At 35.4% G+C, this 16239-nt stretch overlaps 1 protein-coding gene across 1 annotated transcript; it reads right to left on the bottom strand.

Moving 5' to 3' along the window:
* Window positions 1-750: 750 nt before the first annotated feature.
* Window positions 751-3129, bottom strand: LOC101291768 (enzymatic polyprotein-like). The gene is made up of 3 exons (XM_004289364.1): window positions 2242-3129; window positions 1538-1648; window positions 751-924 (listed from the first exon to the last, which is right to left on the bottom strand). Exons 1-3 carry the CDS (start codon window positions 3127-3129, stop codon window positions 751-753), a joined length of 1173 nt encoding a protein of 390 aa, XP_004289412.1.
* Window positions 3130-16239: the final 13110 nt, after the last annotated feature.

Genomic DNA, 16239 nt, shown 5'->3' with positions numbered 1-16239 from the left:
TGTATATGAAAAGGTGTATGTATATATATATATATATATATATATAATGAGAATGATGAAGTTGACCTGTTGCAAACGGTTGCACAGGTTTTTTACTATGTACTTTTAAGTTATTACTTACCCCTAATTAAAACATTTCTAGAGAAGAACTAGCCTTTAACATGTCAAAAATTTTACCTAAAGACCTCTAGTTGACCTGGTTACTGGGTTTGGCGGAATCATTGTTGTCTTAACAGGAACTGTTCTAATTAAAATACAGAAGTGCAGCAATAGAATAACAAAACTAAAATATGCAGAAATAAATTGACAAAATATTTTTTGTAACAGGGTACTGGGCACAAAGTAGAATTTATTTATTTAAACATAAATACAAACTAAAACCCAGAGCCTCACTCTTTGGTAAACAGCTAAAAGCTATTTAGCTACTCATAATTATGATTACAAGTTCTTGAAAAAAGAAAGACATACCACTCCACACTAACTTGAACAAGAAGGAAAGAATACACTGCTAAGGCTTTCTTACTCCTTGAGAGAAAATGATTCTGCTCAATTTTCTGATGCCTCTATACTAAGACTTAAGGTTTCTTATATAGGCAACGAACTCAAACTGGGAATGAAATGCAACCTAAAAACAGTAAAAGGCAACTCCATTATTTTTCCATTAGCTGGCATTTTAATAGTTCTTCCACTATCTGACAGCTCCATTATTCATCCACTAACTAAAGCAGATTCCTTCTTGATAAAGAAAAATCACATGTCTTCGAAATCTTCAGAATTATTGCCCAATACAGGATCTTCATATCTGCTTCTTGCATTTCTTTCATTTTCTTCCATGTCGGTATCTTCATACACCTTGTAGTGCTTGTCATTTTCAATCTTTTCAATCCACTGAGCACATGCTAAGGTGGAATAAATTTCTCTTTTCTTGAGAGATAAAAATAAATCACTGCTAATGACCTCAGGATGGTCATAGGCAGTAACAATTCTCCAGATGAAAGATAAGTATTCTCTTGATCATCCTCAATGATTTTCTTGATATATTCCAGAGACATTGCTTTCATCCATGGGATACTAGAGGTTGCCCATTGTATCCCTGACAAGCAGGCTCTAAGTATTGCCCTTCGATAATTCTTATATAGTGGTATGGAGATATGTATTTTGTTTCTCCATTTTTCTTTTGCACCCACTAAGGAGGTGTGGATCTGAACTTAAGCCTGATAATGCAGTTTGACTTTCTAACATTCTTGATTGTATTGACAATAATGGCAGGCAATCCCTTAAGATCGTCGTTTGATTTTGTCCACACATTATGAACAAAGCCATTTTCAACTAGCCAAAGCTTATGTTCTTGAGGATGTTCACTCTAAACATTCACAATATATCTTCTTGAATATGGTCCTGGAACGGTAAAAAGTGTTTCTGGCAGGACTCGGTCACAAGAATGAATTCCAATGCTATCATGAAATTTGAATCACTCTGATTCTTTTAATTCTAAAACAGGAACTCTAGCACTTTCTGGACCTTCAAGATACTTTACCTTGAACATATTCATTGGGACAACACTCTGTTGTTTATTCCCTTGGTGCGTTTCATGCAACTCTTCTGACAGAGTTTGAAGTGATTGTACCATGAGTCCCAAGTTACTTTCCTGAAAAGCAAACATTAGATTATCTAGCAATGTTTACTGATATAAAGCTAATTTTTTGTCACAACGAAAAATTGGTTCAGGAAAAGTATTTAATTGGTAACCATAAACATTAGGACTCCCTTAGGAGTAAGCCTGCTTTTTGGCAAAACAACAGCCATCGACGGTCTTGTTAAGCCTTTACCGTCTGCCGTTTGAGACGGGCTAGCCAATCCTTCGCCCTGCAATTGGTCAGTTGTGGCTGGTCTTTTATGACATAACAAGAAACTCCTAAGAACCCTTTCGATTTCTTCTGGTTGTTCTGGTTCTTTTCTTGGTCTTCTATTTTTAGAATTACAACCATCGTCGTTTCCTTCACTTCTGCTGAACATCGCTAATTCTCTGGTTAAGGCGTCAAGGAGATAATTTTTGTTACCTGCAATTAAGTCCACATTATAATCATATTGATTAAGAAATAATTGCCAGTTTGCTAATCTACCCCTATCAGCAGCCTTATCAAGCTTGAAATTTTTAAAATTCTTAACTCTTGCGCAATCTGTGCGCACAGTAAATGGTTTTCCTAAAAAAACGGGAGAATTTTCAATTGTTTTCTTTACCGCAAGAATTTCATTTTCCCCTGTGGGATAATTCTGCTCTGCAGGGCTGAACTCGCCACTACAAAACTTTAAGATTTTTTCTGTGTTGGTGCCTGGAGTTCTTGCGAGAACAACACTAGCCAAAAAATTGTCACTAGCATCTGTTTGAAGAATGATCTCATCATTTTCTTCAGGTTGATGAAGTGGAGGCAAATTTTTGCATAGGTCTTTAATTTGCTTGACAATTTTTTCATCATCTTCTGTGAATTTCCAAGTTCTCTTAGAACTTGTTTTTGGAGATAGCATTGCTGTTAATCCAGCAATTTTAGGAAGGAAATCTCTTCCATAATTTATGACACCTAAAAATCTCTGTAGACTTTTGGCATCTGGGATCTTATCTGGGAATTTCCAGATTTTCTCCAAGATATGAGGTTGGAGCTTGATGACTCTATTTTTGATGTTTAACCCTAAAAAATCAATCTCATCTGGGACTAAAAAGACTTTCTTTTCTCCTGGGATAATTCCATGTTGAACTATCAGCTTAACTACCTCATATAAATGTTTCATGTGTTCTTCTTTGGTTTTGGAGAACACCAATATATCATCAATATAGACGACACAGAAATCTGCCACATGTTTGAAAATATTATCCATCTTTCTTTGAAAAATTGATGGAGCTTGTTTCAAGCCAAATGACATTACTAACCATTCGTAATGTCCCTGTGGAGTTCCGAAGGCAGTAAGAGGGATGCTATCTGGGTGCATTTTAACTTGCCAAAATCCAGACTTTGCATCAAATTTTGAGAAAACTTTTGCTCTTTTGAGCCTATTAATCAGCACTCTTGTCTGTATTATTTGATAACCATCCTTAACAGTTTTTTTGTTAACATCTATGTAAACAATCACCATTCTTGCTTTACCTCGTACTTGTCCAGCATAATTCCTAACATAGAAAGCAGGAGCATGATGAGGATTGTTTGATGGCCTTATCAACCCCTTTTCTCAAAGATCAGCTATATCTTTTCTGAATTCTCTCTGATCTTCTTCTTTGTATTGAGGGATTGCTTTTACATGACAAATGACATTCATGTCATGAAGTTTTAATTCATATACCACTGGGTCTTTTTCCCAAAACTTCAATGGGTTTATATCAATGTTTTGTTTTAGCATATCCTTAATCTCCCAAAGGGTATGCTTTTTCTGCTGCTCAAGCTTGGTTTCAAAATATTTGAGATTATGGTCTTGGACAAAACTGATTTCTTCATTGATCTCTTCTTCGTCTTTTTCTTCTTCTTCTGAAAATTCTTTATTTTGAAGTACTTCTTCTTGCAGCCTGTACTGCTTATATTGTAAGATGTCTTCAAATTTTGGCTTATAAATATCACCATGATTTTGCTGCGACTTCTGATATTATGATGTAAATTCGGGACCAACTACGCTTCTAGCGTGTTTTAGTCACTTTGTCCAGAAGATTTTGTCGCCTTTTTCAAAACCTATTAGGTTTAGGAGTGTCTTTTGTATGAAGGTTTGTTGTAGGATGAACTCATTTCCTAAAAGTATATCAGCATCTTGATTTTCTGATTGCCAAAGTTCTTCAATGATAAAATCTCCACCTCCGATGGTGATTTTAACCTTTTTAGCAATTGTATCCATGAGAATATGCCTTCCCTCTATGGTTCTTCCAACGACACTTTTTCCTAGATCTATTGTCCAATATTCTTCTGGTATAACAAACTTCTTTGCTAGGCCAAATCCAGATCCAGTGTCTACAAACGCATGTAGATGATATTTTTTGTATTCTGGAAATTTTAATCCAATTTTCATGTAGTTACTGAATCTACTTGTAGAGACTGTCTTTACTTGACGTATGTTTTGGTGTGAGAGATCTTCTTTTACCTCTGTAAAAAGATTGCACGTTTCTTCTTTGCAAATTATTTCTCATGTCTCCTCTTTAGTACTCTCTTGCTTTTCTGCAGATACTACTTCTTCTAAAGTTGTATCGAATGATATTACCTCCTCTGAGATTTTATCAAATTTCGTTCTTTCAAGTTTAATTCTTTGAATTTCTGTTCTCAATATTTCTTTTCTTTCTTCTATCTCATAGAAGTAATCTTCATACTCTTGTTCAACAAGTTGACCTATTGAACTATTCTTTGTTTTCTTTCTTGCTTCAGCTATGAAGCATTCTTTGTGATAAGTTTTTCCTGACTTTTCACAAGATATGGGAAGACCATCCTTCTCAAGACAAAGACAAAAATCATAGGTAAATATTCCTGGTTTTACACTATAAGAAGAAACTATTTCTTCTGTAGTGTTTTCTTCCTAGTTTTTGACTTCTAGAAGGTAAACCTCTCTAGGGTAAATGTTTTCTTCACAGGTAAATGTTTCTGGTTTTACACTATAACAAAAAACTATTTCTTCTGTAGTGTTTTCTTCCCAGTTTTTGACATCTAGAAGGTAAACCTCTCTAGGGTTACAATTTTCTTCTAAATCATATTCAAATTCTTTTGAAGAATCTTCTTCTGACCATGCTGAGTAAACAGACATGTTGTCTTCTTCCTCAGAATAAACTACTTCAAATCCTTTCATGTTGGCCATCTCTATGACCTCTTCATATTCTTCAAAAAGAGCTTTTGAAGTTCTTTTTTCTTTCTTGGGACACTCATTAGCATAATGTCCTTCTGCTTTGCATAACCAACATCTACATGTTTTCTTCTTTTCAGACTCTTGAGAAGTTGATTTTCCATGTGATGATTTTTTCTTTTTGAAAAATCTCTTTTTAGGGTTATGCTTCTCCCTTTTGTAGTTAGAACATTTCTTAAAATTCCAATTTCTCTTCTTGTTTCCTCCGAAATGTTTGTGAAATATCTTTTCTTTTCTCCTCCTTTTGTGTTGATCTAGTTCTTCACAACCCCAATTGGTTGGAACCTCTAGGAGTTTAGTACAGAAATTATCAGCTCATTTAAGTTGTTTGCTTTGCACTGTGCCATCATCAGCTCTTTGATTCTCTCTGCTACTCCACCGACTGAGAGTCATTATAGAGGTTTGACATCTATGCTCTCTTTTACAGCCGTCCTCCACGGCTCTGGAAGTTTCCTATATAGAAGATATATCAAATCTATATTCTCCATATCTCTTATGATGCAGTAGTAATCTTGAAACTTATTCAAGTATTCTTCAAAATAAGCCATGTTGCATATCTTGAAAGCATATATGTTGGTTCTGGCTGTTTCTCTAGCTTTATTGCCAACAAATGATATATCTCCACAAAATTGCTCATAGATTGGTGTAGCAAAGGTTGTTGGAGATTTATCATCTTTTATGTTTTCTAGCCATGTTGTACCCCTTTGGGTTTCTTTCGAAGCAAGATAAAATTTCTTTGCCATTCCTATAAGAGTAGCTTGATAGACTGTTTTTAGGTCTTGTGCCTCAAACTTCCCATATGTTGTGCAAGCTGCCATAAACATAGCATTGACCCAGTCATCTATGGCTTTCTTCTTGTCTAGAGCCTTACCCAGATCTAACCAATAATTACTATGTTGTGATATTGGCATTTTTGGTATGCTTAGTTCTGGGACAAATCTTTGAGAGTTTATGTCATCTTTCTTTCCCGTAGGCCCTTTTCTTTCAGGAAGTTTTATATCTCTACCAATTTTGATAATGATAGTCTGTAGATGTCTTGAGGAGCTTTCTCCATCTTCCATTTTGACATCGTGGTATGGAAAGACTTTTCTTTCGACTTTTCTTCTTTTTTTAAGATTAAATTTTTTTATTTCTTCAATCAGTTGCTCTAAACTAGCTGAATCTTTGCAATTTTCTACTTCATCATAAAGCTCATAAAGTCCTTCTGACTTTAGCATGTTTACTTCTCTGTGAAGTTCTTCTTCTAAATCTTCTTCCACTACTGGAATAGATTCATCATTTATTACAATTCTAGTACTTCTAGAAGTACTTCCTTCTCTAGAAGTATTGCATCTCCTAATTTGGAGTTGTCACTTCTTAGACTTTAAAGGGTTGCATCACTTCTTCTATGTCCTTCAAACTTGAGATTGACGTCTCTTGTTCTCCTATTTTCATAAATAGCTGCCCTCGCACTTTCTGGTTTTTCTTTAGGGCCAGATAGTTTCCACTCTAGTGGAAACGTTACCTCATCCCAAGCAACCTTATGAATTTGTTCCGAATGATTTCTTGGATTTGTGAGGAATCCAGTAGTAAGGCCAGGGATATTTGATAGCTTGGTTCTTGGCTCTACTATTATACTCATTAGTTTATAGTAAATCTTATAAACTATAGCAAGCTCTTGCATGCCATCTTTCATAGATATGTCATCTGTTTTGACTCTCAGCCTTAAATAGTGAGCAACATCATTCAAGCTTGTTGAAAAGTTTGGGAAGCAGTTGAAATATGCAACTTGATTGCAAAGAGATGCTTGAAGAGTTCCTAGTAAACTTTTCTAAAAATCTGTTAGTCTATTGTCTTGTAAAACACATAGAACTAAACAATTTAATATTTCTCTGGCCAGTAACTTTATGCCTACTTGGACTGCTCTAATGTGCATAAATTTATAATTTCTTTTTCGGGCTTTAACCACCTCTTTAGGTGTTACTAGATGTTACTAAGAGAAGATATGTTCTCCTGTTGTTGCTGGAGTGGTAAACTCTAAAATTTTGAATTGATAGCTATCAATTCAAAATTTCTTCTTTTATAGATTTGGTTGAATTCGAATTTTGAAATTGCTGAATTCCTAACATTACTTTCTAACTCATTGTATTCGAATTCTTCAGAATTTAGCAGTTGTACTCTTTTCTTCTTTCTAAAGATGATCATCATCTTCATGTCTCTTATATCTATAAGCTTTGGAGTCTCTAAGGATCCAAAAACTCTTGGACTCATTGTTGGTTCAAAAAGGAAAGTTCTTGGTGAAGAATTTCCTTGAGGAACTTATAATGCTTTGAATCCATGAGTTTTTGTGGTATTCATCTTAGATTGGCTTTTATTATTTAGTCTTTTATGTTCTTCAGCTATCTTTTGAACATATTCTAAGATTTTTATCTGTTGCTGGTTAAGCTCTTCTATCTTACTATTGATCTTTGTCAATAGTTCTTCTTTCTCTACTGGAAGAGATTGAATATAGTCTATTTTGCTTTCTAATTTAATCAACTAATAGACTATATTTGGAATTCCCTCTAGATATTCTATATGTCTAGACACTTCTGCTAGAGATTCTTGATACCTCGCATCAACTTGTTGTACTAGAAATTCAAGTTTTTCTAGTATTTGTTCAATTCATGTTCCCATCTTGGGATTTCTTTTGAGCACAAGCCAAAGGCTAGGCTCTGATACCAGTAAAACTATCAGAATAATCTGCTCGAGATAATCCACTCGAAAAAAACTGACTAATTTATCTTATACTTAGATAATCTAGAGGTTCTTTGTATACTTTAAGGGCTTCTTTGATAATCATAATGTTCTTTTGAACTCTATATATTTTTCTCTGAACCAAATAGATATTATCCCAATAATTAGGATCTTCTCTATCAAGTGTTGATCTAAACCTTTTTAGGATTGTCAATTGCTTCCGTTCTTCTAGCAATTCTTCTCTAGTTTCTTTGCAAATGGTAAGCAATTGTGTTCTAGTAAGCAATGAAATTATGATATTGAAAAATTAACTGTTTACCTTTGAGTATAGAGGATAGATTTCAGCTGTAAAATGTCAAAATAAACAAATTCATGAATATAGGCCCATTATGTTCCGTCAGAAATTTTCTTTGAAGAGATTAAATGGTAAAAAGGGAAGTAAAAATGCAATAGAAAAAGAAGCAACTTGTGAACCTATTTCTCCGGTTGCTTACCTTTTTAGAAAGGTAGTGGATCCAATTATTTAAGTGTGTATACCAACTGGAAATAGTAAACAAGTAAGGTTTTTCTATTGTCTAATGTGATGTTGACAGCTACTTTCTATCCGTCGAAATAAGAGAAGTGCGGCGCCGCTTCTGATCCTCTCTGTATATATATATATATATATATATATACAGGTTTTCTTGGCTAAGGATGTCCTTATTTATTCTTCCGATGCGGATTTCCATTTTAGACTCACTTTTCAATCGAATTTTCACATCTCCACCGTCTAGTCTTTAGATACTAATGTATAGATCATCTCTATAAATTTGATTATCATTAAGGCACTCAAAACTGCATTTTTCTGTTATAAACATGAACGGTTCAAGTTCGACAGAATTATGTTCATCCATTGGTTTAATCGAATTTGAGTGCCTTAATGATAACCACATTGACTAAAATTTTGTAGAGATGATCTATACATTAGTATCTAAAGACTAGACGAGGTGTTCATCTAATCAAAAGAAATAGAAGAATAACGATTACAAGAACTGAACCACAAGAAGATATGCAGAAGAAAAGAAAAATACCATTGTGTTCATCTTCGTTTAGGAATTTTTATGCCTTGCCCAAAAATCAAATTACACCCATTAATCCCTTCTGTGTTTTTGATATTCCATATTGTTGTTCTTGGACGTATTTCTATACTCTTAAGGATAAATAAATAAATAAAAAATCCATTGCCCAAGTGCGAAATGAATTCATTTCTTGTTTTCTTTGGTGATACTTCTCATGATCCTTAATCAGCTTGTACTGCTTAGAAATATGGAATTGGATCATGTCCCTCACACACATGCGAAAATATAAAAAATAATGAGCATGGAGATTTAAAAATTCATGAATGTCAATTTTAATGTTTGGAATTTGGGGAGGTGAAGGGATGGAGCTTAGAGAATAGTGGAAGACGATTTGGTGTTCTTGTTCTTATTGCTCTTATTCTTTTTCTTCTTCTTCTTCTCGTGCTATATTTGTTTAACTTTTCAATTTTGGTATTTTACTACTTCATCAAAAAAGCAAAACTTATTTATCTAGTTTATTTGATAAATCAATTGGTTATTATTTTTTTATTTATGCCACATCATTATTAAACTTAGTCTAAACTATTGAATGTATTAAAATCTAAAAGCTCACAAACAGTGTAATAAATTTGTGTATAATTTTGTGTCCCTTGAACCGGACCCATATATAGTTTCTATCTATAGAGAAGCTTTGCTTTAAAATTAAACTGTGAAGGTCTTTATTTGACTCACTTTTCGGTCATATATATATATATATATCAACAACTTAATTGTTCAATTTATAGATACTTATGTATATATCATTCTTGCAAAGTTTCATCCAAATCAATGATTGTTAAGGTACCAAATTAAATTAAATAAATTAATGGATAATAAAGATGTCTAACCAGAACTATGCGTGTTAACAACAATTACGAAAACTCGAACGATGATCAAATTGGTTGAAACTATATATAAGTGATTTATACATTAGGTTCTAGATACTGAACGGTTGAGATGTTGATATATGACCGAAAAGTGAGTCAAATAAAGACTTTCACACTAATTTGAAAGTAAAGTTTCGCTCTGGATATGAACATCCGCTACAAATACAGAGGTTAGAAATTTTAAGTACCAATAAGGCCCTTGTTTAATTATGATACTATTTGAGACTTCAACCCTATAGTGATAGGAGCACAAAGTGCTACGTTTATAATGTATTTCTGACCCTATTTAGCAATGTAATTCCTTTAAAAATATTCATATTAACTAAGTATGTGTTTTTAGGACATAAATAAAGCTGACGAGCCCAAAAGAGATGAAAGAGGAGAAATCTTGAAGGAAAAGGAATCCATGTTGTGCAAGGATTGAAATCAGAAAATCTGCCAGAAATTATCAGTCAACTTAGACAGAACATTGTGATCAGCTCACAACGATCCAGGAGATTTGCCATATATCAATGGAAAGCTCAAAGAGTCTACTTTCCATAACTTTTTACGGATCATCAATATCTATTTTGGAGAAGAAGTTATGACTGTTTGAGTGGCCGAAGGTCAATCTGCCAGAATTTCTGATTTGGACAAAAACTTCTATTTTGAGGCCCAGACCACATTGGCAAGCCCATGGACAAGTTTTGAGAGTTTCATAACCCTAATCACAGCAGAAAAGAAGGGGAGGACGTGAAGATTGGATGAGGCTAGCAGTCTCACATCATCAGAACCTCCATAGTTAGGGACTCGCACAAGGAAACTGCCAAGCCATCATCGATCTCTCCATCATCCACGGTTTATCTTTCCTTTGTTATCTTTTATTCTCCTTGTGTAATTTTACAGCCATGTGTGGCTGAATTCTCTTAGTTAGGGGCAATGTTTCAAGCCCCAAGAATATTTTAGATATTGTTTTGAACTTTGGTTTCGAATTATTGAGTCTTTCAAATTGTTTATTTGGTTTTGGTTTATGGAGAACTCTTGCTTGTTTATGTTTATGTATGCGCAACATAAAACATTATGAACTTGTGAGTGGGGCTAGAATTAGGTTGTTTAATCTTCTAAATGGTTAATACAGCTTAATTCAATGTAGTAAAACTTATAGGACCAATAGGTGAAACCAAAAAAAAGGATTGCATGCTAGAGGCCTTCCACACTAATTTTGCATACTTGTTCAATCAAACTTTTATTGATCTTAATGCTTAGAATAATTTGTTTATAGGATAGCGTCTATACCTTGATTGGTTATTCTAAAAGCTTAGTAATGGTGCGTTCATCTTGCTTAAGTATTCAAGAGAAGTAATAAGGAATTACGCAGTGCATTCACGGTTTGTTCTTGATTGATACCAATTTGCGACTTAATAATTAAAGCTTTGGTTGTTAACATGTCTTGAAACATACTTGGTGGTGGATTTCTAAGTCTTTAACGTCTCATCCATCTAGTCTTTTCTGCTTTATTTTGTTTCTTATTTTCTCTTGTTTATAATCACAAGACCCCATATCTCTAGTACTATCATCTTTTGTTTTATCTTGTTTTGTAATTAACATAAATTGTAAAGGTACCCTCAATCCCTGGCTTTTATAACTATACCCTTATTTACTATACTACAATTGACACAAAAAGGTTTTAATTGAAACACCCGGTTTCGGTCGCTATCAATTTTAGCGCCGTTGCCGGGGATTGAAAAATCCCTAGCAATTTGCTTTAATTCTTGTATATATATTTTCTGTTTTAATAGCTTTTCAAATTATATTATTTATTGTTTTAGGATTTGTGATTTAGTTTTGTATATATTACTAACTATAGTTTATGTTTGTTTTTCAATGTGGCATCAACCTTAGAAGGTGTGTCATGGATGCTCCATGGTAGGTCATTCAACGAAGACATGTGTAAGCATCCAATATCAAGAATACTATGATCAAAATATGCTTAGAGGATTTCAAGACAACCAAGGGCATTGGAATGATTACTATTCACCTCCACACAATACAGTATGGGATGATCCTTCTTATTCTTCATGGAACACCAATTCGGACATGCAACTAGGATTTTCCAATGAGTTCCAATCTTCACCATATTCATTCCATGACTACTGGACATAAACACTTTCTCATCAAATCTTAGATAAGTTAAATCATTACGATGATATGATCAAGTCTCTAAATGGGATGAATGAGGCTCTAGCTTCTTCAAATAAAGCTCGGACTGAGGAGCAAGAAGCTTTCAATGGTAATTGGGCAAAAACTAAAAGGAGTTTGGACACCTTATTGACCTTAATATCTCAAGAGCAATCATCTTCGTTGATGACAACTCCATATGAACTTCCTGCAACTTCAGCTCCGTGTCAACCTCATGATACAATATTCCATGATTCAATATTTTTTGAGGAGGAAGAAACAGATTTGGAGGAGTCCTATGAAGAGCCACACGATGTTGAGACTTCTGAAGATTGCTTAAAAGAGGAGTCTATCAAACCTCCTACATTTGGACCTTTATTGCTGGTACATGAAAGACAACATGATTCTTCACTCCCTCACTCAAGCTGTATGTTCTTCCCATGCAAGAATCATTTGAGTTTGTTGAGCATGTGGATATGGTGGTACCTGAATGTCTCAAATCAGATAAGGAGATTCTTACATTGATTGAGAAAAGTTGCAGACAATGGAAGAAGAGAAACAAAAAGAGAAGTTTTACATCCTATATCTCCATTGCTCCCAAGTTACTCAAATTGCTACCAAAGGACCATGAAATATCTTTGAAGAGGGTCAAGCATTTGATTGAACCACGACCTGAACCTCCTGACTACTCTTGTCAAAAAGCCGTAGCAGCCCAACTTTCTGTGCTTTATTTGTTTTGTTTTTGTTCGTTTTCATGCGTTTTGTCTGTGTGCAGGTGAGAGTTGAGAAAAGTTGAAGAAAACTCCAAATTCAGCGAAAACAGTGCTCTCGCAGAAGCAGTCTTCCAACTTTGGAAGGCTACGGTTTGCATCTCACAGAACCTGGGACGGTGTGCTTTATATCAAAAGAAAGATCTCTGAGTTTAGTTTCTGTAGGATTTTACAGAAGTGGATTTGGATACCCAAGTCATTCCCAGTTTGATTTTGAAGGCAGCAAGGTCACTGCCAGGAAACCAGAATTTGTGCAATACAGCCGGAAAAAGGTCAAAACAGGGGATACTTCCATCCATCCTGTAGAGTAAAGCCATACATTCCTAGAAAGCTTGTTGAGTCAGCTTTAACTTGTCTTTGAGGTGATTTTACAACTTAATCCATACTTTTTTACTGTTTCTGAAGTGTGGGGCAAAGGGTGCCCTCTACTTCTACTTCTAACTAAAGGCTAACCGCAGGCATTGCAAGCAAATAAGGAGCCCCCGCCCGTTTGAGTCGTTGCGAGCCGGAAAGCGTACCGGCAGTTTGAGTCGCGAAGGGGCCGCTTGCTTAATTAATTATTATTATAATTGATAATAGATATATAATTATATCTATAAAATCTATAAACTAATATTCCTGCACTGGAACTCACCAGAAATCAGGTTTGAATGCGTAAAGGTCCGTTTCTTAGCTTTTCTGTGCAAACTATGTTTTTCTTCTAAATTTGCAGAGCTTCCATTTTCAACCCATTTGGAGTTAGAAAACTTTCCACATATGCACAAATAGCTAGCAATGCCATCTTTCATCTCCAATTGGAATCTCAGACATTGGATGCTGCATCAGGAAGTTATAGGAGCTGGAAGTTGGCCTCATGGCACACAATGGGGGAGCTTTTCTCACCTTCTACCTTTAGTTTTGTTCACTTTCCTCTATACATCTATTATGCATTGCATGGTCTATATTGTTCTCACATTGTGGACAATGCGTAGTTTAAGTGTGGGGGAAGAGAATACACACATGTTTTGTTTTTTTGTTAAAGTCGAAAATTTGAAAAAAAATAATAATTTGTGTTTGTTTTATGTGAGTCATCATGTCTTTCAACTGTCTAGGATGAGTATATATCTCTGAAATTATGGCTAAAAGAGATCACAAGATTGAGATCGATGATGTTAAGTGAATTCTTTGGTTAATTACGATATATACTAAGCATATGAGTGTGTAGTAGATTGTCACACCCTGACCCAATTTATAGAAAGACAATTTAAAGTAAATTTGACTCCAAAACCCAAACTGAAACAAACCCATCAGGCTTATGGATCTTTACAAGAAGACGATTGTAATCCCCTCCCCTGATCCTCTTCTCGGGCAAAAAGGAACAAGAGAAGGAGCGAGAGAGAAGAGTCAGTGAGTCCAATAGAACTCAGGACTTCCCCCTCGGAGGTCCGTGTTTATCTCCCTCCAAAAAATATCTCCTCTCGACCTTATCCTTGCCCTTCTCTCTTTACTCTTCCCGAAGTCTCTCGAATTCTCCTCCCCTATTTCTTTTTTTTATTATGTAAATACATATACTCTAGCTTTAATTAGTATCGGTAAAGGAATTAATGACACCAGCAGGGTTTACTACTTTTGGTCATGAGATATCATCAAACCAACTGTTATATTCTTCAAACAAGTCGCATTAAGAAAATAATATGATGAATGCCAAATAAATGACCCAGCCGGTTTGACATAAAAATGAAGACTATCACCTGAACCTTAATGCAAGAATATTTACTTATTCACTTAAGCGGTCGTAACTCGCAACCTTTCTACATAAGAAAGAACCTTACTAGTCAAAACTTATCACAATTAATTATGAACATAATAGTATTATTTTTTTTTAAATATCTCGGATATTACATAGATGTAGTTTTTCGTTGACATTGGTACAGAATTTTGAGCATGTTGATGATGAGTTTTGATTCATAATTACCCTGGTGAGAATTTGAACTTTATTATGCTATTCTTTCTGAGTGTTTATTGAATAAATTATCATCTATTTTCTTGGCAATGTTTAGCGATCTCATTATCTTTCTCCTCGATTGATTGCTTGCCGCAGATTAAATTTAACGGACTCTAGTGCTAGAACTCACTTTTGTGCTAGTCGAGACTTTTATCAATACATGTTCTAATTTTGGAAGAGATTAAAAAGGACTTAGGATTTCCACCATTGTCAAATTGTCATGTGTCCCTATTTGTTAGTTGAACCCCTTTGAGCCTACGTTAAGCCTTTCTGTCATCACCCATGTAATCCTCACCTTGAGCTTAGTATAGTGATATCTCTACCTTTGTCTTTAAGGCCTAGTAGAGCTTATTTTGTGACGTATCGTGTGGAGGGATGATGAGAAACAAGTGTGGGGCAGTTAGACCTGTCCATTGAAAAGAAAAAGAAATGTGTTGACCGAAAAAAAAAAAGTAAAATAAAAGAGTAAACAAAAAAAAAATGAATGTGGCGGCACTGAAAAAAGAAAAAAATAATGAAAGTATGGATTAAGTCTCACATTGTGATGGAGGAGTTTGTTTGTTTTAAATTGAAGACCTAATGATGTTGTATATGGTCTTTGTCCTCATTCATGAAAATGTGATCTTATGGCTCTACTAGGTTTTAAGGGCGATTTGCAATTCATTATTGTTTGTTTCATTAAACCTTAGCCTTGGCCAAATTTTAACCTTGATAAAGTCCTCTCACTACTAGAAAAAAGCACTTAGGAGACGGAATTATTTCGTCTCCTAAGTGACAGATTTCGTCTCCTAAATACTTAGGAGACGGAACGTCCGTCGGCTAAGATCTGTCGCTTAAGTGTGGTGAGGTAGACACTTGTCACCTAAGTGTGGTGAGGTAGACACTTAGGCGACAGAACCTAAAATTTCGTCTCTTAAGTGGTTCTTAAGAGATAAAATACTTTCATCTCCTAAGCACTTAGGCGACGGATTTTATTTTATAATAAAAAAAATTATCCACTTAGGAAACGGAATAGTTGAATTCCGTTGCTAAAGGTTGAAAAAAAATTTAAAATAAAAACGCCACCGCAGGTTTTCTATCCACTCACTCCGACCGCTCCAAATACCACCACCACCATACCAATCTGCCTCAAAGATACCACCACCACCACCACAGTACCAAATAACCACCATCATACCAATCACATCCTAACCAAAATTAAAATCAAAATCAAATTAGACACCAAAATCAAATTAAACAAAAACACATAAATCTAACACCAAAGCTAATTAAACTAGAAAAATTGAAGAACTTACTTGATCTCTTACCCCTTTGAAATTTCGAGGGACAATGGTGGGTCGACGAGAAGGCTTGGTAGAGAGAGAAAAGTGGCGGTAGCGGCGTCTATGGTGGCGGAGATCGGACCCAAATCTGAGGCTCGGTGCAAGAGAAGGGGATGAGGAGCTTGCTGACAACGGGGACGGGTGAGTCGGGTCGGGTCGAGAGGGGGAGGTTATTGGCTCCGAGGAGGGTGCGGAGGTGGCCAGGTGATGTTGAAGAGGGTCTTGACGGCGTTGAGAGTGGTGGCGTTTGTGAGGACGAAGTCGATGAGCACGTGGCAGTTGGAGGTGGCGTTGGTGGGGGTGGTGCAGTTGAAGGTGGCGGCGGAGGAAGGAGAGGTGAGAATGGAGAGAGAGGCCGGCATGAGAGTGATGGTCTGGAGAGAGAGAGAGAGAGAGAGAGAGAGAGAGAGAGAGAGAGAGAGAGAGAGAGAGAGAGAGGAGACG

The sequence above is a fragment of the Fragaria vesca genome, linkage group LG1 (assembly GCF_000184155.1).
Source record: "Fragaria vesca subsp. vesca linkage group LG1, FraVesHawaii_1.0, whole genome shotgun sequence".
NCBI classification, from domain to species: Eukaryota; Viridiplantae; Streptophyta; class Magnoliopsida; order Rosales; family Rosaceae; genus Fragaria; species Fragaria vesca.
Note: the sequence above shows the minus strand (reverse complement) of the source record. Positions and strands in the feature narration are given on the sequence as shown.